Raw genomic sequence first — 22,559 nt, 5'->3', positions numbered from 1 at the left:
ATAACGCACAAGCACAATCTAGTGAGACATCACACATAAGCAAAACAATAAGCACATTAGTACTTTACACAAATTGTAATCTTATGGCATTAACAATAAACAATAAGAGGACCCCTCTCGAGACTAGTACACCTACAACAATCCATAATTTAAAAACAACAACAACACACCGCCGACAAAACATTGGCTAAATTAGCATGATTACCACTATTTTGGTCCATTAAAATTGATATCACCACTGATAAAAATACACAGTTAACGCCAAGGTCACCCACTTTTCAGTCATTGTATTCTGAGAGGAACTGGCCCACATGTGAGCTACTGACCCAGTTCCACAACAGCTACTCACACTTGACCCACATGGCCACTAAGATTGTTTGTTCATCTAAAAAAAAAAAGAGAAAAATCATCAGAATTTGTTTCCTATATTTTTGCATACATAGTGAAGTCACATTTTCAATACTTTTATGATTCCAAAACTTCAGTGATGTGTCCATGCATCACATTATGCAGTATAGTGCAATATTTCACATCTAAAACTCTGTAGCACGCTGTAACCGGGACCATGGGTGCAACAGGAAATGGTATAACCCAAGTTCAAAACCACCTCACTACGGCCTTGCTGTGTGGAGTTTGCATGTTCTCCCCCAGCCTACGTGGGCTCTCTCTGGCCACTCCGGCTTCTCCCAACACTCCAAAAAAAAAAAAAAACACAACAAAAAAACATGCATAGCAGGTGAATGGTTATCCGTCTCTGTGTGCCCTGTAATTGGCTGGCAAACAGTTCAGGTGTCCCCTGCCCATAGACAGCTGGGATAGGCACCAGCAGCCCTGCAGCCCTATTGAGAATAAGCGGCTACAGTAAATAAATGAAAGCATGTATTGAGGGGAAACTTTGACTAGCAGAGTTTGAGCAATATGCATGGTCAACAATTTTAAACACTGATTGCAAAACTACAGAACCACAGAAATGATCTCATTTATTTATATGAAGAGCCAAAGTGACAACCGACATGAATGTAATGCGGGCAGTGTAACAACCATGCGCCCGGGGGGGGTAGATTCAGCCAAATCAAGTCGAGAAAACCAGCATCGGGAGCTTGATCAGCACTTCATCCAGCTCAGCCTCAAATTAAAGGCGCATTAAATATTCTCACTAGGCCTTAGTGTTACTTTATCAGCAGTTTGTACAACTGTGGGTAATGGTTAACCCCAATGTCAAATATTGGGAGGGATCATAACACAGTATTGTGATTAATATTGAATTAAGCAGCAAAATCAAACTTGAAAAAAAAAATCTTGATCTCTGGGGTGGCCATTTAGCCACTTGCTGTCAACTGAAAATTAAAAAAAAAAAAAAAATAGAGGACCATGCCTCTCGCTCGACATACAAATTGAAATAAACCTTTGAACCTTGTGACTTGAATGACTTGAACATTGTTGTCTCGTCGCAAAATTCAAACATCATATTAACTCATATGCCGGGTGAGAGGGATGCTCCTAATGCCCGCCACTATATATTGTTGGCTCATGAGTTTAAAAACATGAGGCAACAAAAGTGGATTGAAGTCAGACATTTTTTTCCCAAAAGTTTGAACTGGCTTCCCTTGTTGGGGTGCAGGTTTTAGTCAAGAAAAAAAAAATAAAAGAAAGTTGCGACTGAACAGCCTGTCGCTGCAAATCTGCTGTTCCTTCTGTCTGTATCACTCTATTCATTACCCATCTGTCATTCCCAACCTGCATTCATCCACACTAAAAGTTATGTGTTTACACTATAGGCTCTACCTTACTCTATACATTCAACTCCAGTTGCTCACTTAACCTAACCTTCAGCTTGACACATAAGCATTCAAAATCACAGGACAAGTTTACACTACACTAAACCAACATTTGAAACATCCTTTTTTTTTTTTTCAATATAGGAGGAAGTCCAAGCCAAGGTTCTCACTCCAAACCTCCAAAGTATTACTGGTACTAGACGTGCTAACCAGTACTACAATCACAGGGTTGCCTGCCCTAACCTGCGCAGTGTACATTATGCACATAATTTACTGTAAAATTTGAATCATTTGGGTTTGGCTTTTCATTGGAGTGAATTAGATCCTTAGATTCGGCGATTATCCCTCTTTAAAATTCTTGCAAAGGCACCTGATCAGTTGCCACCCACTCATGCAGTAGCTTTTACAATGCTGACACCTAGCGGGCATATTAGTAACTTCAACAACCATTACATATCGACGCCCATTGTTTCCATTCCTCATGCTATTTTTAAACATTTCTGTCCAACTGCTTTTAATTTTCAAAGTCACCTTCTACTTTCGATAAGGTTAAAAAGGAATTGAGCGTAAACAATCGGACCTCTTTGAAGCATTTGTAATGACCTCAGCATGTCAAACCCAGATATTACTTTCGACTAAAAACTTTTTTTGTTGTTATTCAGGAAAATGTGAACTCAGTACAATGCAATGCGATGCAATATACAGGCAGGCGTCACAAAACGGTCAACTCGTAAACACTTTCTCAAGTTGATCAAATTTTTGTGCAAACATTTTACGCGGATCAGACAATGTAGAATCGCAGTTTCATTGGAAAAAAACGTCATACAATACTTCCCGGTATGTTAATTTAATGCATTAAAAAAACACACACACTCGCACACAACAAAACATTTTTCAATTCAACGCTGTGCTTGTAAAACCGTCGATTCGCTCAAAATTCCGTAAATTTGAATTAATTTACCTTTTAAATGTAGTTTCCGCTTGCCAAACCCACGTCCAAATATAATCGGAAAGTCCATTGTTGACCGTTTCCACGCCAGTGCACACAAATGTCAAAAGTAAAACGGTTGTTTAAACGTTGGTGCGTGATGACGTCATGACACAACGTCAGACAATTTCCAACTGTCGACGTCTGCACAGCGAGCCATAGCTGCTGACTTTTCACAACATCCCCCCTGCAACTGCTATAAAATTAGATTCCTACGACGCCATTTGAAGTTATTTCGACAATTGTTGTTTAACATCTATCGTTGTTGCCGGCCGATACTGTGGCTTGGATTGAAAAATCGTTAAAAGCATGAAAACATTCTACTTCAGCGTCTGCAGAAATGCCTCCATTACACTAGAGGGCAGTGTTGTGCCAGGGACCTATTCAACTAGTGCGTTAATATTACTGTATTTCTCAGTCTACAACAGAATTATGTGGCTCAAATGGATGGAGCGACTTTAAATTCACAACTGCACATTTCCGAGAGTTAATAGTTTGAATCTCTTGACCTCTAATTGAAACAATCCGAATGTGAAGGTGTTTTCAAACCTTTGATTGATATTGTATTTGCGGCTGCAATCATGGCAAAAATAATGTCAATCATAAGAAACTATTCAGCAAGATTCAAAACAAAACATTATATTGTTCGTTGATTTCTCTACCCACACATGCAATTCGCGTTGTATTGGTTGTATTAAATAAGAATGATCAATTTGAAAATGTTTTGTGAGTTTTACTGTCAAGATAACACCGACTGAATGCTGAGTGGTGCATTGCAGCTTTGAACTGACTTGAAGTGGCTGTTGAAGGGACACTTACTCAGCAGAAATGCTGCAATGTGAGAGCAGCGCTGGGGACAGCAAAGCGACAATAAATGAAGGCCACTCCACATTTATCACACTCAATTAATGAATGCTTCACGTCTGTCCAACACGGTTGAGAACATAAAGACTGCATGACTGATTACAAAGACATTTCAGGGATCTGTAAACCTGAGTGATTTTGGCACATAGATTTAGAGGCGTGACTAAAAAATAAATAAATGCCTCCCTCAAATACAGTAGTTCTCTTTTTTCTCATGAGGACGAATAAAATTCCAGTGACTATAATGGTTTATTTACACAAGGACGTTCAATTGTTTATTCATTTGATGTACCATAATAGTCATCTAAAAGTGACCATTTGATTGTATTGCTATGCTGCAATTAGTCATGGGCTGCATCATCCACTTGGAAGGGAAATCATCTAAAAAATGCGAATTCTTTCTTAGAGACAGTCTCAGACTTGAAGTTAGTGATTGTTATTCAATAACGGAAATGGGAAATTAGGTTACAAATGGCCCGTAGGCTGGACTTTTGGGCTTCATTGTCAAAGGGGATCAGTATTCTTTCTGTCCTTAAATATTGCATGGGCTGTGTTGCCTTTGACCAATAAGCTGACACACTTACTATAAATATGAGACATAAGCACATTGTCATGCAGCTTTCTTTCTTCTCACTTGGTGGTAACCCAATACACACACGCACACAGAAAGAAAAAGGTGTTATTTCTCAGCTGCCTTGTGGGAAGCACATCACAGTCAGGATCTTTTCCATTTCCCATCAAGTGTGCCACATAAGAGCCATTAAACAAGACGGAAAGGAACACGCAGTTCCAGTCATATTGAAACCTTCTTTCTTTTCTCTGGCCAGTCTTAGATATTGCATTACTATTTTTACACATACTTTCCCAGACTTATGTTTTATTCAGCGCAAGAAAGCCCGCGCGCAGCCAAGCGGGGAAGATGGATGTCTATTTTTTAAGATGCAAGGCAGTCTGGACTGTCAGTTTATGTGAGTGTTTTGGGGGTTAACCATTCTTGTCACCTACTACCGCCACCTTTGCTGTATTCAACACTTGATACTGCTTGGATAACTGAATTTAGCTTTTCCTCATTTTTACTGTATCACATTGACCGAATATCAGCCTGGCCGATTATCAACCGCACAAATATTGGCATCTGTTTTTTTTTTTGATGGCTTATAAATCAGTTTAAATCTGTGGTAACTTCAGGGAGGTGTTAATTTAAGGGGTGAAATTAGTTCTCGAGTATTTTGAGTACCTTGTCTCGAAATATCGCAATTGTTGATGCCCTGCATGGGAGTAAAACACGCAGGAACTGAGATTTAAAGGTCGTTTTGGAAATAAAACTTAACTTACCAAATGAAATAGAGCTTTAGATGCCTTGGCACGCTTTTATTTTGAAATTGTTCTCACCAGAGTATCACGGTGTAACAACTAGAATCGTCTTTCTACTTCAAATGTTGCTCTTGGCGACCAATATAAACAACACAATGTTGCTCTGAAATCACATTGAGTAGCCAATTTAGGGAGCTAACAAGTGATTTAATTAAACTGACATTGACATATGGCACCTGTTGCCAGTGTTTGCCGGAGGTTCTGTTATCACTGCGCCTAGCATAAATTAGCTGCTAGCTAGCAGTGCTTGAGTGTTCAATTTAAGCTGGTGTTATTGTTGTAACTGATTGTCCACACTTTGAATTTTCTCGAAGATATCCAAACACCAAAAATACTTGATAATTGCATTTTTAGTTTACAGCTCACGAGAAATTCTGCTGACCCAGGGAACTCTTGGAGCTTTGTGTGAAATGTATTTGAAAACAAATACAAAAGTTGACATTTCCACAATAACAATAATATTTTCCCTTATAAAGGCCCAGCTATTTATTTAAAAACGATCAAAAGAAGTTTCCGTATTCCCATTAACTACATTTTTACACTCTCTTGATAGTTCCCCCCACTAGATTATGCATGCAAACTGTACAAATCATCTGTCTTGATAAAAAGGCTTATAGTGTGTGCCCAGCTGGCTTTGCTGCAAAATTGTGTCCCATCCCACCATGCATCTGGAGAATATTGATTGGACTCTTTTGGGCAGCTTGCCACGCACGGCGATCACAGCACAAAAGGTGCACTTTTGCATCCTTGTGGCTGCAGATCCGAATCTGGTTGGATTTGCAATTTCGCTAATGCATACATTCAATATGCAGTATATATGTACTGTATATATTCATGTACACCCCAGGCCATCACACATATGCAGAAATTATGTTAGGGGATTCGAGATACCATATTAACATGTGCAATGTGGTGGGTGTGCAGCATTTGGTATTCTTGATGTGTTGATGAATATAAAATAATCCATAATAGAACATTTGTGCATTATTTCTCACATCAGGTCAGACCCCAGAGCAAGCGTTAGAAATGCAGTTAGAGAGAGATAAGAGAGTGTTGTAAATCTCAACACTTTAGATGCTACTGTTTTGGTTAGCAACAGAGTTCCAATGGGTTGTGCATTTAGCTATTTTATACTAAGGTGTGAACAAAAATGTATATGAACTGAAACAGTTACTACTAGTAGTTTGATTTCTGATGAAAAAGGGAGGCGTCAATTCAACGGAGGTATTTAGCGTGTAGCCATCCATCCACAAATAAAATACGAAGAGCTCCGCCATGTTTCATCTATTTCAGTTCCTTTCACGCTAAGTTGTGATCCACATTTTTTTTTTAATTTTCATCTTATTTTGCCAAGCTCGTTTGCATCTTGCTTGGCTAATGATTTGAGTGTTGTTTCTCCATCTGACAAACCTCACACTAAGCTCATCCAAAAGCCACAACCTTGCCCACAAGCCTTTTGGTTTCCTTGGTGATAAGCAAGCTAAATTCTGCTCTACTTCTTCAGGTGGAAGTGAGTCAACAATACTGTTGTACACGTCGCCCCCGTAGCGTCCGCAAGCTCGACGGGTTTGTTGTGGAGTAGAGAGAGCTACCAAATGCTCAATGTTACCCACAACAAGCTGCTCTCGATTGGATGCACACATGCTAACCCATTGGCAGGCCATTAATGCTTATCTAAAAGACAACATGTATTCATGTGTGCAAACACAGATACTGTACGTTTTTCTACAGAGACACACCCGCTCATACACAATATAAAAGCAACTGTGTTTTGCATTGTTAAATTACTCAACTGCAGATGGGTCTACACTATCTATCTATCTATCTATCTATCTATCTATCTATCTATCTATCTATCTATCTATCTATCTATCTATCCATCTATCCATCTATCCATCTATCTATCTATCTATCTATCTATCTATCTACCTATATGAACACTAAATTTATCATTATGAATGGCAGCAACGCTATGCTGGCCCACTTTGCACTTTTATTAAGCACCAGAGGCAGCATCATCCACCATCATTCTGGTCTTAACAGCCAAATGTGTTTGTGACATGTACAATAACAAAAACACATCTCTTATTATAGCTGGTACAACCCCCACGCCCCCTCCCCGAAAAGTCACGTCACCATAGCAACGGGATGCGAGCTGTCTTGCAAAAAGGTGATGGAGACGTATAAATAATAAGAGTGCATTGCGGGATGCTCGGACAAAAGCATTTTACTGCGTTTGTCCACTAGTAGCACAGCATGGGCCTTCTCCAGGACACGTTGACGCCTCTTCTTCTTACGTAATCGCATTGGTAGTAATTACCAAGCATTAAAAACGCTGCTATTCACTTTAACATTTGCGGTATGAGTCCACAAAGTTGCGTAACATCCCAGTCGCCTCCGTCGCGGGGAATGGACATAGCCCAAGTGAATTAAATCAGCGGTATGCAGTACTTATACGCTTTGGTCAACATGGCAACATAACGTAATATGACGATCCTACCTGTCCGCAGGTTGAAGGAGAAGCGGGCTTCGACCAAATAAGGGGTGTCGCTCCTGGAGCGCAGTCTGCGGATTAGTCGGCTGTCAGTGCCGTCCGGAGTGGTCGCCATCAACCCGAGCCAGGGTCCGCCGATGACTGCTGGCCGACTCGGGCGCGCTCAACCACCAGCACCACAGGCTCCGCCACGCCGGGAGGAAGATATTGATGAGAAAGGGGACGAGGAGGGGGGGAGCGAGCGAGCGAGAGAGAGAGAGAGAGAGCGAGAGAGAGAATTCATTCACATTGTGCATCAGCACCCTACAGACCATAATAGTCAGGATGAACTGTATTTATATGGCATTTTCTAGTCAATAATAAAAGATTCAAGACGAATAACAGCTGGCATTTTTGAAATTCAGCCTAGTTTCATAAAACGTACTACGTAAAGTATGGTACTACAGTATTTATGTGAAAAGACTTTCAAATGCTGTGACGTCAGTAAGGGCATTGTAACTGAAGGTGCAAGTGCAATTGAATGGTTTGCTTATAATTGATTTCATTTTTATAAAAATACGTTTGCAGGGGCGGCTCAATGGAGCCGTAGTTAGCACGTACACCTCACAATTCATGGACCTGAGTTCAAATCCGCCTCGGCCTTTCTGTGTGGGGTTCTGAAACATGAACATTAAAATCCAATGTTTTTGTGGAAATATACATTGACTACGAATCTCCAACGTTGGTAAAAAAATAGGACTGATGTGCAATTTTAAAAAATCCCGGCAGAGGGCTCTCGTTACCCCTTTACAAATTGTGAGGCAGCACGACACTTATAAAGGATTTACGACTTTTAATTGTGGCCAGCAAAACTCGATCCTGCCACGTTGCTTGCCAAGTTTAAAGTTTCTCGAGGACTACAAACTAGTGCTCATTATGTGATGTTTTTTTTCTTAACTTTTCAGCGTCGACTACACATTTAAGGCTTTACGACACTGGGGTTAGATTTACGGCTGTTAGTTGTGGTGTGGAGGGTAAACAAGTCCGTCTGCTCCTATCGCTTTGCTAGTTTGTCTGCACCAAAGAGCTACGGAACTGAAGTAAGTTTGTCGTGACTATACAAGCAATATATTAACTTTAAGCTTCGCATTTCGGGTGAGTATGTCCTTCAATCAACACATTTAAAAAGTTCTTACTGATATCGAGGGCGTCGAGCATGTTAACATCTCGCGAGGTTTCAACGATTAGCGATCCAAACTCACAAATCATTAAATACGGGGATATTTGTTGACAACGGAAACTCGTTTAGTATAATTATGTCACTTATTTAAAACAGGTATCTAAAAGATACCATTTAAAAAGTTCCCATTGACACAACGAGCTAAGCTAACGTTTGCCCCACTCGTAAATTGACATATTGCGAGACTTCCGCTGCACGCATCAAACTGCAACAAATCATTTTTGTGTGTTAGTTTTCCCGTGGGCAGTAGTTGCAACACCGATACTGATAAGAGTAGTAACTCAAACAGTCAATGCAAACTGCACGTTCACGCGTGTTTCCGACTTTCAGAGTCCAGAGGTGTTGTTATTTGACAAGTCCATTTGTTTTTATCCCGTAAAACCTGTTCGGGCACATTTTTTTATTTGAAAATTGCTTTTATGCTTGCAGGACGCACCCATCAAGACTGAGTAACACTCATATTTGCTTTTTTTATTTTATTTTCCCTTTACCAATACAGGTGCAGCTAATTTGCGTGAATCACAGCCAAAACATATCACAGGCGTGTAAAGTCTTTAGATTAACTATTAGCTGTGCAATTTGTATTAACCGAACCTGCTATAGTACATTATACTTTTGTGAATTCTAAAGGAATCGTTTTTCTCGTATGTTTTAACAACTTTCACATTTTTAAAGTAATTCAAACATTTACAAAAACTCACGCAACACAGGTTATGAAAACAATTTAAGTTGTTTTTTCCCCACATTGAAAAAAATCCAATATCATTCCACATTTGAGTCCAACGTTTCAGTTGACTTTTTTACAGAAATGTTTATACATAAATGTCATTGTTTAGTATAATATGTTATCTTTTTCAGTAACAATGTTGCTTCAACGTCGAGCAATTGTGTCACTCGGCCTCCGCTTGTTTTCCAATCATGCGGCCAGCGGACCATTAGCGGAGAAAGCAAGCTCCAACTCAGGTAGCATAAATTTTGAATATATAACGTGCATTAAAGACATAATTTATTAAAGTGATACAGTGTTGATACTCTTATTTGGTGAGGTATTTCATCCCCGAAAATTCAGTCATAATTTTAGCTCTTGTAGATTGTCTTTTTTTGCACATTTGCACTTGTGATCAAATATGCATATGCCTCTATAAAATGTTGAACATTTAACAACTTTTATGTTGCTTTTTATTTTTGGAAATACTAAAAAAAAAAAAAAAAAGGGTACGATTGATGGTGATTGCATATCCTGACAATAGTAATGTAATTTACAGTAGTCCATTCTACAACTGCAATAGTTTTTACGTGCAAAGTTATTCTTAAAATATCTAGTCAAATATTCTTTTTTGAGATTGCGTGCTTGTTTTCCAGACATGTCTGAATTTCGAAAGGTCTTTTCCAAAGCCAAGCACATAGCAATCATCACCGGCGCTGGTGTAAGCGCAGAGAGTGGAGTCCCGACATTCCGTGGTGAACATGAGAAATGGAGGAAATGGCATTCTCAAGTGCGTGCTTTGTTTTTCATCTTTTTCTTTTGTTTATCAACTTTTCCTTTACATTTGTTTAAAACTAGAGATACTCCAATGGAGGTACAAGTACCACTAAGGGTACGGGACATTTTTAGGGTTTCTGGAGGTATCATCAAATCAAATGTCACGTTGTTGTTGTTGTTGTTTTTGATGCAGTAGCAAGAAGGGTATAATTTTCTTTTCAAATTAATTGTAAATTAATTGGAAGATGTAGCAATTTACTACTAAATTGTCAAATATTTCCCAGGTGGTAACATCATTGCAAAATGTTTGAGAAGTACTGATTTACATTGCAATCTTTCACTTGGATTTGAAAGGACCTGGCATCCCCTGAGGCATTCTCCCGCTACCCGTCACGTGTCTGGGAGTTCTACCAATACAGGCGAGAAGTGTCTTTGAGCAAGAAGCCCAACGCCGCGCACGTGGCCATAGCGGAGTGCGAGGCCCGGCTGAAAAAGCAGGGGCGCGAAGTCGTCGTTATCACCCAGTGCATCGACAACCTGCATCAGCAGGCCGGCTCCAAACACGTGCTCAAGATTCACGGTGGGAAGAAGACACCTTGCACCGTAAAACGCAATGCAGTTGTTGTTTTTGGAAGTTGAAGCTTCAAATATCTACAACATTAGTCGTGCTCTCAGGAAAGCAGATCAACTGCAAATGCATATTCCACTTGATGAACCCGTTGTGTCCCAACTGCAGGAAGCCTGACAGAGACGCGTTGTCTAAGTTGTGGTGATGTGGACGTCGACATGCGCAACCCTATCTGCGCGGCCCTCAGAAACAAGGGGTACAATGCACAGCTTGTTCTCAAACTTTGAAACCTTACCATTTGCAATTTTATCCTTCTTTGTATTTTCTTGTAGCTCACCAGACCCTAATGTGGCTGATGCAAACATTCCAGTGGATAAACTCCCGAGGTGGGTTTTGTCTTGTTTGGTGTTGGTACACATTAAGCCTTGTCCTTCTACAGTTACAAAAAAGTACTTGTTTCTACTAAATTTCAAAATGCTAACATGTACAGTATCTGACACTTTATTAGATACTTGTAGACCTGCTCACTTCAATAAAACAAGAATGTGCTTTGTTCAATTTTGCACGATAGCAAAATAGTATTGCATTGGTCTGAGATGTTTATAATATTAAAAAAAAATGTAAGGTAAGAATACCACAGAACACTATGACCACAATTAAGTTAAATGATCCTCACCTGACTAATAGGGTCAATCTAAATGTAAGCTTTTATTGTTTTTATTTTTTTTAAGCACACTTCTATTGGAAATCTTTAGGTTGATCGAAGACACAAGATAAAGAAAATTATTGTATTTCCTTTATTCAATTTTGACCTTCAATTACATCTGAAGTGTTTTGGACTCTACACTCAAATCTTTGCTTCTTCAAGTTAAACACTAGAGGGCAGCCGTGCTCTAAAGCTGGATCTACACTGCACTACTGTAACTGTAAAACAAACAAAAAGAGTGAAAGAAAATCCGGTGAAAGTCTGACATTGGTTTTGTATTATAGTTCAATTGAGGATATTTGAAAGAAAATTTTAGATGAAGATGTTAACATTAGGTCTCTTTGACCATCCCCAAGCATGTATAAATATTTTCTACACACACATGACTCCAAAAATGATTTTGTGAAAACGTTTTTTTTCCCCACATTTACAAATTCATTTCAAAATAAAAAACAACTAAAATCTCACATGCAGACTACATTAGGTAACTATTCACAGCCTTGCGCTCATTCCTCTTTGCAGTACAGAAATAAATCCAGCTGAAGAAACGCATGAGTAACAACTGCACAAACTCAGCAATTCAAGAGTTTCTTTACAAGGAGTGCTCACCATAAGACACAAGCTGATGCAATATAAGCATACAATTTGAGTCACTGCATTAAAAAAAAAAAAAACTTATTGCATATTAAACCCCAGACCAGCACGAAAAGGGCTCCTTGCCAAGAAACGTACTGATAGCTCAAGCTTCTTCATTTTGGAATTAATAAACTGCTTTTGTGGTCATATGGGAGTGTGTGATTAACAAATTTAATGAGTAAAAATTCTACTTAAGGTGCTCTGAAAGTGATTGCAACGGTCTGCTGAGGCCAAACGTTGTGTTTTTCGGGGAGACGCTGGACTCTCACCTCCTGACCAAAGTGGAGAAAGAGCTGGAAATTTGTGACCTTTGTCTGGTGGTAAGTAGTGTGCATTTTTTTTAAATAAATAAAGGAAATAATAATTGATGGCAAAAACTTGGCACACAGGGCAACACAGCTAACTTACTTGCTGAGTGCAAACCAATGAAAAAAAATGAAGCCTACTTAGAACCGAGTGCATTATTTACTTCTAACCAAATCTTAATTAATTTGCAGTGAAAATGTCATATTCAGTCATTTCAGACCAAATTTTCTTAATTTAATCAGATTTTCCAAATGGGTCTCAATTGGCAGCTAGCACTGTCTGTATTAGGAATCAGGTGAGAAGCTCAACGCTATTTCATACTGGTAAATAATATATTAGGGTGAGAAAAGCAGAGACTTTTGTCATGCAAACATGTGGGAAACATTGCCCTCTGGTGGTAGGATAACAAAGTGCATGATTTGACATGTGACGTAACCGACGTTTTCAATCTTAATATCGCCTTGGATCATCTTAATTAATTGTGGCAGCCAATATCGTCGTCACGATTAAAATTCAAATTATTGTGCAAGCCTAATTGCTGGATATTGTTCCCTTCTAGGTGGGTACGTCATCAATTGTCTATCCGGTAGCCATGTTTGGCCCCCAGGTGGCATCCAGGGGCATCCCAGTGGCAGAATTTAACCTCAGCGCAACACCAAAATCAGAGTATTTCACGTAAGTCCAAAAAATAGTACTCGCAGCTGGATGAAGTGATGAGAAAGACGCTAGTGTGACAACATCCTCGTCACCATTGGTACCATAGCTCGGATTTTCATTTGGCGCAGGTACCACTTCCATGGCCCGTGTGGAACGACACTGCCCCCAGCCTTGGCGCCACACGAGTCCGAGGTAGTCTAAAGAGAGGGCGGCCATCAGGCGAAAGGAGGTCGTCGGTGTTGTTTTCTATTCCAAATGTTTTCTGCGGATGTCTTGGGTGCATAAAACATATCTCTGCAAATCTATCATTTCATACTTGAATATACCGCTAAACATGTGGAATTGGGAGATTTTCCACATACACAGATTGAGAGGGAGTGTTACACATGCGTTTGTTTGCATAAATGTTTTTTGTTCAGTGGAGTCGCCAACTTGCCCCTAGTGGAATTAATGTCGAGGAAATGTTTTAAGGAAGTGTGAGGAAATGTTGTCACCTTTCCAGTTGTCATAAAGAAAAGTGGAAACGAAAATGTTGAGGGATCAAATGTCGGCAGAATGACCTTGTCGTTTATGCCGCTTTATTTTGGGGGCACTTTGCTTTTGGAATTTCACTGTATTTAATCCGATACGAGGCGGTGGGTAGAATGTAACAAGGAGTTTTGGTGCTAGAGGAACATTTCTTGCCTTGGCCAAATGTTTGCTTTATACAGAGCAATAACAGCTCACGTTTCTATGGTGACGGGGGCTAACGCGCTGCAGCAGGCAAGAACACAATAAATACAGGAATGAAGCAAACAAACAAACTGAACTGCAAAGAAAAAAATGCAAACATTAAGCGAATGCTGCAAAAAGGACGCAATCACAAAAGCAAAATGGAAGCAAATGCAACAAAGCAAGTACAAAAGAGAAAAAAACAAGGTAATGTAAACACACTAATAGAGAAATACTGCAAAAAAGCAACATGACGCAAACTAAAAGAAGTGCAAAAAAAACCACATCACTGTTACAGTTTTCATCTCGACATGATCTTTTTCTAGTTTTATTTGTTATTTTTGTGCTTATCTTTTTTTTTTAAGGTTGCGGCCATGTTTTTTTTTTTTCAACCATTTTTCTTTTAACATGTTTGCATTTTTTGCTTACAGATGTTTTCATCTCTGCATGTTGCTTTTTGCACATTTTGTTGTAAGTTTGCTTCCATTTCACTTTTGTGATTTGCTATTTTTGGCTGCGTTGTCTTAATGTGTTTACAGGTTGTTGATTTTTTTTTTTGCCTCATTTCTGTCTTTGTAGCTTTCTGCCAGATGCAGTATGTTTGCCCTATTAGCCACCATATGTTACAGGCATTTATGCTGCATATTATCTGTTTCATTCAATTCATTCTTACTATTCTGACTAACATGTTAGATCACAATGAAAATTCCAATTTATGCTTTGTCTGATACTATCATGCATAAAATTTTTTTATCTTATGTACAGTACTCAAATTGTGATGTTTAACCAATGCAATTATCCAGAAAACTATTAAAACATCAAATATGCATTTTTTTTTTTTTTTTACCTTGCATTATTATTTAGTTTTTGTGTGTCAAGCAATCAGTTACCCAATAACTAGTGACCCATTTACTGCTCTCACACTCTTATTATTTCAACGTATAACGCATAATTATTTCGGGTCAGACATCAACCACTGAACATGTCTACTAACATCTCCGGCCAGTCCGAAAAAAATGCCCCATGGCAGAACTACGGCTTCTTGGCACAACAAAACATGCAAATCAAAATGTGCAGCCTCTTACGCCGCTAACGTGAAGAATTTTCTGCCTTTAAACTCTATGGATGAATGTACACATACAGTAAAGATAATGTGAGTGGGTGTGTAGGCCAATTATGTTTCCATTCCATGCATCTGTCCATAGCTATAACAGACATGGCAGCGTCCAGAGGAGTTCCACCCCCCCATGTAATATAATTTAATGCTAACCAGACCTACAATTATGTTTAAAACATACTGTTGTTCATTGCACATAATTATTTGCAAGTTTTGGAAATTTAGGATGATATATTCATTTTAAATGAAAAACAGTCAAAATCTTACATATTGTCCCTTTAAATCCTGAATTGTAGGCGAAATATTAAATGATCAGCATTAAAGAAGAAAAAAATGAAGGAATAATTTGGTAAACCAAAGAAATGATAATCAAAATAGAATGCATTTTTTTTCATTTTGTATTCTTGAAAGTAGCGAGCACAACTATGCAGTGTCTTGATGTAGATTTGATGGATGAGAATTTGAAGGTGTTTCCAAACTTTTGACTGCTTCTGTACTTTATAGAAACAAAACTGTTAAGCCTTTTGCGGTCACTGACAATTTAATGTACATCATACGTCATTTTATTCATCATACAGTTTAAGGGGTCACTTAAATGTACTTAAATTTTTCAGAAGTTTTTTTTCAAGCACATTAACTACACTGTACCGTATGTAGACTGCATTCCTGATTGTTTCCTTAAAAAGATACTTTACATAAAAAAGTATTTATTTAGGCTTAAGAAATGTATGCAAATATAAACTGAAAACGATTAGCATTTTTTTTTTAAATATAGGATAAATAAATAAAAATAAACCACTTTTTAAGTATTCAAATAAATGAAATTACTCACACAAAGTGCTCGTTGCACCACTCAGTGGAGAGGTCGGTGCATTACAATTAAATCAACGACTTATTTTTGGTCCACAGAACCCTATGGTGCCTTTTGGAACAACAATAAACACGATACAATTTCGTACAGCGGAGTTCAATCACATGGGGTGCTTCTTAATAAGGGCCATTAAAAAAATAACCACGCAGTAAGCTGTAAACCCTTTGCAGGTATTTTCTATTTATAGCACATGACAACAGCACTGAAATGGAGACTGGCGTGGAATCCTACTTAACACACATGCACACTCAAAGTGCAATCTTCTCATGGTGTCATCTTGCTAACCTTTCCCTGAACTCTGCGTATATATGTGCTTGTGTTCAAACCATATGGCTGCCATTACAAATCCTTGCAGTTAATCCCAGTTCCCCCCCCCCCCCCCAGCTCCTTATTATTTTGGGACCTCGTCATAAAAGCTTTGTTTTGGACTTCCATTAGTCCCGTGACAAAAAGACACACTAAAATGAGCTTGATCTCCATGTGGGTTTGTGTGTCTTTGTTGTTGTATTTTTTTATGTCCAAACAAAGGTGTTCATCCCTTGTCCACCACCTCCCACGTGATGCTGATAGGGAGGGAGTTGTTGTTTCAGCGCGACTAAGATGGGGGCCCAGGTGCAGGCTAATCTGTTCTAGCTTGCCACTAATTAGGATCAAGGCTAGCGGCCACTTTCTCTCGGTTATTGATCACTGGCCAGAGAAGTATTTGTCTCCCGCATGAGAACAACACACAGACATAATCACGGGCCCTCCAAGGCCTATTTATTGGAGCTTGTTTGTGTCACTTGGAATTCCATTTTTCTATACAGCTGATCCTCCATTGTGGAATACAATGTGTTTCCGAGTGCTGGTTCACTTCCATGTTGTTCTTAGATGGAGTGACGAAAAAAAAGTATTAATTTACTGGCAATCTAGAACAATTAAGCGCTGCTAATCAGAAGCTAATTTTTGCATTTTACAAAACTGGAATCGGTTTTGTTTGATGCTAAATATCTTGTATCAAAATATTATGGATCTAGCAGCTTTCCTGCACAGTGCAGGATTTGTAAGGTGCATTTATATGTGTGGTAAAGTGACTGGTGATGACATATACACATTAGAAGTTTAAAATTCTAATTGAAGTGTATGAAAATAAGGGATTAGTAGATGATACACACTGTTGAAAATGATGTTTTTCTCCATACTATGGATTTCAAGATGGCGTCATTCAAACAACTGTAACTTTTTCAGCTAGAGCAATTGTATACAATTTTTAAGCAAATTGTGTATCTCAAAATTAAAATTTCAGAGCCCAGTTTTGTAAAAACTCCCCATGTTTATGTGAAAACTCATTATTACAACCTTTCTTGATGGTTTTTATGTTCATTTCGAAATTTTACTTAGGTAAAGATCTGTTGCCAGACTCATATTTATCCTAATTAGTTAAAAAAAAGAAGTTTCACAGCTCTAGATAGATATGTACATGTTTTATTGTGCTTATAGTTTCCAATGGTGTCAGACTGCACTGTTTCATAATAGGGTGTGCATCTCATATTTTGCTTAATGTATTTTTCGCACTGTAAGGCACACCTAAAAGCCTTTATTTATTTAAAAAGCTGATATGTGCGCCTTATAATCAGGTGCGCCTTATATATGGATCATTATTGAGATTGGGATTCGTAGATGGGGAATGTGTGAATTTGTGTGTTTACAGTTGAACAAGGTTGGTCATATTGACATTGATTTATTATGCTATTGAGAGTTTAGAGTTATTATTTGAGTTATTTTTATTACTTTGAGCATTACTATATTGTGATTGAAAAAGTTTTCAAATATGTCATTAATTGAGGGTGCACCTTATGGAAATGTTTTAAAATATGTCATTAATTGAGGATGCGCCTTATAATCCGGTGCGCCTTGTAGTGCGAAAAACACGGTACACGAGAAGGACAACAATATTACACCCCTGCAAGCATCACATGAAATATTGTATCACCAAATGAATAATTTAATGTCAGCGTCAATCAAATTTGAGGTCCTGAAGGGTTGCTAATTTAACAACTAAACTCATAATATTTTAGATGGCTGCATTCCTGACTGATTTTTCAAGGCGTCTTTTTCAGGACAGATATGTGTTCTGTCTCCTGTGCAGGTGTTGAGTGAGTATACATCTCAGAATTGAGTTTTATGTAAGTCATCTACTTGAAAGAACATTTCTAACAGGACTTATGCGAGCGTTCCATCTTGTTTGGCCAGCCTTTTAAACCGCCGCTGCAAGCGCCCGGCATGACCTTGCCTCGCTGTCCGTGAGCTGTCAAGCAGTCTATCAAAAGATGAATTACATCTGAATCGCGGCTTTCGCAGGTAATGCAGGTTGAGACCGCGTGAACTGATGCCAGGAGCATAAGCTGCGTAAGCTGGCGCATCTATTTCTTCTCAGGCTTTTTTTTTTTTCCTTGTAATTCTGGATGTGGTTTTGTTTTCAAGTTCTTCAGTTTCACTCTCAAAGGTGACTGCTTATTTCTTTTCACAGAGAAACAATTCCCAGGTGTCTTAAAACATGGCATGCGCTTTTGTTCAAATCCCCCCCCCCCCCCCCCCCCCCCCCAGGATCACGCTCACTTTATGCTCTCCAGTTCTTGCCTTGCTGAAATTAGCCCTGTCTTGCTTAAGTGACCAACAGGACATACCGGAGAGACCCGTACGAAATGGTGAGCCATATATTCATTCAGTCATGCATTTCTTTCTGTAAAATGAGCATTTTTGGATTAAGTTATTTTTTGAGGGGGTTATTTATTTATTCATTTTTATAAGTTCATACCAAGCAGGGGTCAAATGATCTTACTGGCCCTATGTGGCCCCTGGGCTGCAGTTGAAAGAAAAAACTTCATTCTTAATAAATTTATGTCCTCAAAAAATAACCAACAAAAAGTATCAGATCTGTTTCTCAAAAAGAAATAATTATAAATCAATTGTTGTCCACAGAAAAACATTAACTATAAAGCGTCCTCTTTTGGGGTTACAGCAGAGATCATTAATAGACCATTAATCATTCATAAATATTTGTCCACAAAAATAAATAAAGAGCCAGACTTGTTCTCAAATAAAAATACTTATAAATAAATATTGTCCAAGTTTTATCCTGGTGATCAAATGTTTTTGTGATTGAATGAGTTCATATTTGAACGGTGATGATGATCTGAATTTCCAAGGAGGACTTTAGATCTTTACACACTGTAAAATATATTTTTCAGGAAAATGTTCCACAATTTCCCCATTTCCAGACACTAGTTCCTCTCCGTTGTCCATTTTTTTTCCACCATATTACGAGCAGTTACTGTAGGTGTGTCCAAACCTGCACAGACTATCTGCACCTTATCAGCAGTAGCTGCGCACTACGTTATGTGACGGCTTCCTTCCTAGCACATTTTAATTAAGAATGACTCGAGCTCATTCGCAGTGTGCCGACGTTTCCTCTCAGGGGTCTTTTCTGGCGGCTGTTTCATTTGCTGGTGTTGATCCAAAGTCTCTGCAATTTTCAGGGCGCGGGACGCCTGGCCGTGGAGACACACGCGCGCCCCGTCTCCTGGATCACATGGGTTATAATCGGGCGTGTCGGAGGAGGGAAACCTATCAAACATGCGTGATAGGAGCCGTCGAGTCCCCGTATCTTTTCAGCCAAGTACCCCTTAACCGGTGCAAAGCATTTTGGGTAAAAAAAAACAAAACAAAACAAAAAGGACTTAAAACATGCCATCAGTCTCTTATTTATTAAACTTTAGACTCGTTCAAACTTCATTTGTCTTGGTCCACTAAAAAATAATCAACCTAAGTGCCCTCTTTTGATCGTAGAATAAAAAGAAATAATTATTAGTACATATTTTTTCTACAGGAACAATATAACACGTCAGACCTGTTAAAAAATATATATATAAATCAACATTTGTCCATAGACAAATATTCAACTTAAAGCATCCTGTTTTGGTGTCAAAGTGGAGATCTGTTCCCAAAAATAAATCATTAACTTCGATATTAATAAATATTTCTCCACAAAAAATAATCAACATATAGTTTGACTTGCTCTCAAAAAGAAATGATCGTAAATATTTGTTCAGAGAAAAACATAAAACAAAAAGTGTCCCATTTTGGGATAACAGTAGTGATCTGTTGACAAAAATAAATTAACTTATTTTTTATATTATTTTTGTGATGATTTGAGTTTATTTTTTAATATTATTTTTAATAAATATTTGCCCCAAAAAATAATCAATATAAAGTGTCAGACCCATTCTCAAAAAGAAATAATTATCAATATTTCGAAGTAGAGATCTGTTCACAAAAATAAATCATTTCCAGGTAACGAGAGAGGCTATGTGACAAGTTGGATTTTTGCATGTTGGTTTCATTTCAAATCTCACGTAGCTCCTGAAGTTCCTTCAAGTACCCCCATTTGAGACCCACCGCCCTATAATATAAACCGACACGCGCCGGACGAGATTTTAATTGCCACCGATGGGCTGATGAGTCATCGGGCTGTTATTCAAGCGCAACGTAAACATGCGCCATGCATCGTCATTTCATAAGCCGGGCTGCTGCTTGTTGCTTTTCAGAGTGACGGGATGAGTTCAACGTGATGAGAGGGAGTGGAGATGTGAGCGAGCGGGCGAGAGAGAGAGAGAGAAGGCCTAGCGTCCCCTTGCCCGGTGCCCTTGGCATGGCACTCCAAGGCTCGGAACTCCCACGGGCCCCCCGTCTTTTGTTCTCTCGGGGGGGATCCGAGGAGGAGCGCGAGCGTGCACTTACACCCGAAGGCAGCCAAAGTGCACGCAATCACACTTTTTGGTGTCGCACACCATCCCGCCTCCCTCCAATTCCCCCACCTGCTCACCTTCACACTGACGCATCAGGAGCCGCCTGTCAATCACGTGAGCCGCCACGTGAATGTCACATGTGTTCAACGCATTGTGACATTTGCATCAAAGACAATTGAGGTTGTCTTGCGAAACAGGAAAAAGAACCCAGCTTTGCTCATTGTTGAGTTTTTTTTTTGTTTTTTTTGACAACTCTCGCGCAAGGGAATATCGAAACACTGATGAGGCGAGGATGTCACAAAATCAATGCGAGATTAATCAGGTGGCGGTCAAGCGGCTAAAAATAACTCGGTTTTGTTGCATTTGCATATCACCTTTGCGGCGGATGTCAACGGTGTCCCTGTCAAAACGCCACAATTAGCATAGCGCTAAAAGCCTTGTAAATGGCAGCGCGTTTGCGTGTTTTCACCGTGTTGTCCCTCCAAACAAAACAGATCAGAAGAAGGTTAACAAACAGATGCAACAGCACATTTTTAGTGTGCTACTTGTCTGATTTTTCAGGAAACTCACCTATCCGCTGTACTTCTGCTCAAGTCAAAGTGCTGTCGGGTGAAATATTTTGATTTTGCGCCATTCTATGACGTAATTGTGCAAAATACTATTATATCTATATTTTTAGTGTGCAACCTGTCTGATTTTCCAAAAAACTCACCTATCCGCTGTACTTCTGCTCAAGTCAAAGTGCTGTATGGTGAAATATTTTGTGCCGTTCTGTGATATAATTGTGCAAAATACTATTGTATCTCTATATTTCTAGTGTGCAACTTGTGTGATTTTTCAGAAAACTCACCTATTCGCTGTACTTCTGCTCAAGTCAAAGTGCTGTCTGGTAAAATATTTTGATTTTGTGCCATTCTATGACAAAATTGCGCAAAATACTATTGTATCTCTACATTGCAAACCTTTTTAGGTAGGTTATCTGTCACTCGTGGATTTTTAGTTCGTATTGAGCCCTGCCATGAATAGTACTGACTAGCAAACTAAGAAAGTAAAACAACCTAAATGAAGACACATTATGCATTTTTTTTTTCCTTTGGTCACACCTTAAAACACTTCCCAGGTGTCTTGATTACATTTCCGCCACAGGCTTAAAGACCAGGAGTGGAGATCTTATTAAGCAACTTCAACTTGTGAAAAGCAGAGCTTAAGAGTGAGGAAAAAGTAAGCAACCGTGAAGACATAAATAGCATTCTTTCATACATTTCCTGATGTGATGATGTGGGGCGTTTTCACCAACATCACCAACCGCAAATACTGCTGCTGCTACCATATCAACGTCTTCATTGATCAAGCTAATCATGTTAGCTAATTTGCACATCCACCAAAAAATTGTGCAGCTCTGCTTATCTTTTGGCTTTTCCTTAAAAGCTGTTACATCAAAAATAACTCCATTTGAGTATGCAACTTGGATCAATTTGACACTAACTTTATGGGCTGTTTTGTACAAGATACCCCAATTAAATTACCTTATTTTTGGCACTCGGTTTGTGCAAAACAACCCACAGTTAGGTCAGATTGACCCAAAATCAGAATTTTACAAAATATCAATCAAAATTGTGTCAATTTCCCCCTGAACAGGTTGCTTCCAACTATAATAAGTCCCACTGGGAAAATGTTAAGTCATCCACTATGTAATATTAGCTCTACAGTATCATCACAATAATCGTTTTTCTTTTCCCCTCCCGTTTAGTATTTTTATGCACTGGAGATTTTACGCTAAGTAGATCCAAAGTCACTTGCTTTTGTCTCCGCCACGTGTGTTTTAGCGCTTATAAATACTTTACCTTAAAAGTCACTCGACGGTCACATTCATAACTTAGCAGACATCTATCTTTAAAATGGAATAATGCCACGGAGTTGTATTTGAGACGCGGATTTTTTTTTTTTTTTTGGGGGGGGGGGCATGCAACCGTATCACATCATCAGTACCTGCAGTTTGT

The 22,559-nt window shown here is 38.9% G+C and overlaps 2 protein-coding genes across 4 annotated transcripts in view; one reads left to right on the top strand and one right to left on the bottom strand.

Annotated features, from left to right (window-relative positions):
- Window positions 1-7,690, bottom strand: part of LOC148414410 (phosphatase and actin regulator 1) — a 37,020-nt gene extending 29,330 nt beyond the window's left edge. Inside the window, exon 1 of one of the 2 annotated variants that reach the window (XM_088428585.1) lies at window positions 7,505-7,690. In XM_088428585.1, coding sequence (XP_088284711.1) covers window positions 7,505-7,613 — 109 coding nt within the window. In that variant the 5' untranslated portion in view covers window positions 7,614-7,690. Of the gene's footprint in view, window positions 1-2,739; window positions 2,819-7,504 lie in introns of those variants that run through there. The other variant, XM_088428587.1, reaches the window with a different exon arrangement.
- Window positions 7,691-8,350: 660 nt separating this feature from the next.
- On the top strand, window positions 8,351-14,613 carry LOC148414409 (NAD-dependent protein deacylase sirtuin-5, mitochondrial-like). 2 transcript variants are annotated; one of them, XM_088430393.1, is made up of 9 exons: window positions 8,351-8,577; window positions 9,576-9,680; window positions 10,080-10,213; window positions 10,555-10,780; window positions 10,937-11,024; window positions 11,101-11,154; window positions 12,307-12,430; window positions 12,976-13,091; window positions 13,202-14,613. In XM_088430393.1, the coding sequence occupies exons 2-9, from the start codon at window positions 9,581-9,583 to the stop codon at window positions 13,272-13,274; spliced, it is 915 nt and encodes a 304-aa protein (XP_088286519.1). In that variant the 5' UTR covers window positions 8,351-8,577; window positions 9,576-9,580; the 3' UTR covers window positions 13,275-14,613. The 2 variants fall into 2 exon arrangements, with proteins under 2 accessions (XP_088286519.1, XP_088286518.1); XM_088430392.1 differs by lacking the exon at window positions 8,351-8,577 and having other exon boundaries at window positions 9,560-9,680.
- Window positions 14,614-22,559: the final 7,946 nt, after the last annotated feature.

This window comes from Hippichthys cyanospilos, chromosome 12, assembly GCF_059441005.1.
Source record: "Hippichthys cyanospilos isolate Australia breed blue-spotted pipefish chromosome 12, RoL_Hcya_1.0, whole genome shotgun sequence".
Taxonomy (NCBI): domain Eukaryota; kingdom Metazoa; phylum Chordata; class Actinopteri; order Syngnathiformes; family Syngnathidae; genus Hippichthys; species Hippichthys cyanospilos.
Note: the sequence above shows the minus strand (reverse complement) of the source record. Positions and strands in the feature narration are given on the sequence as shown.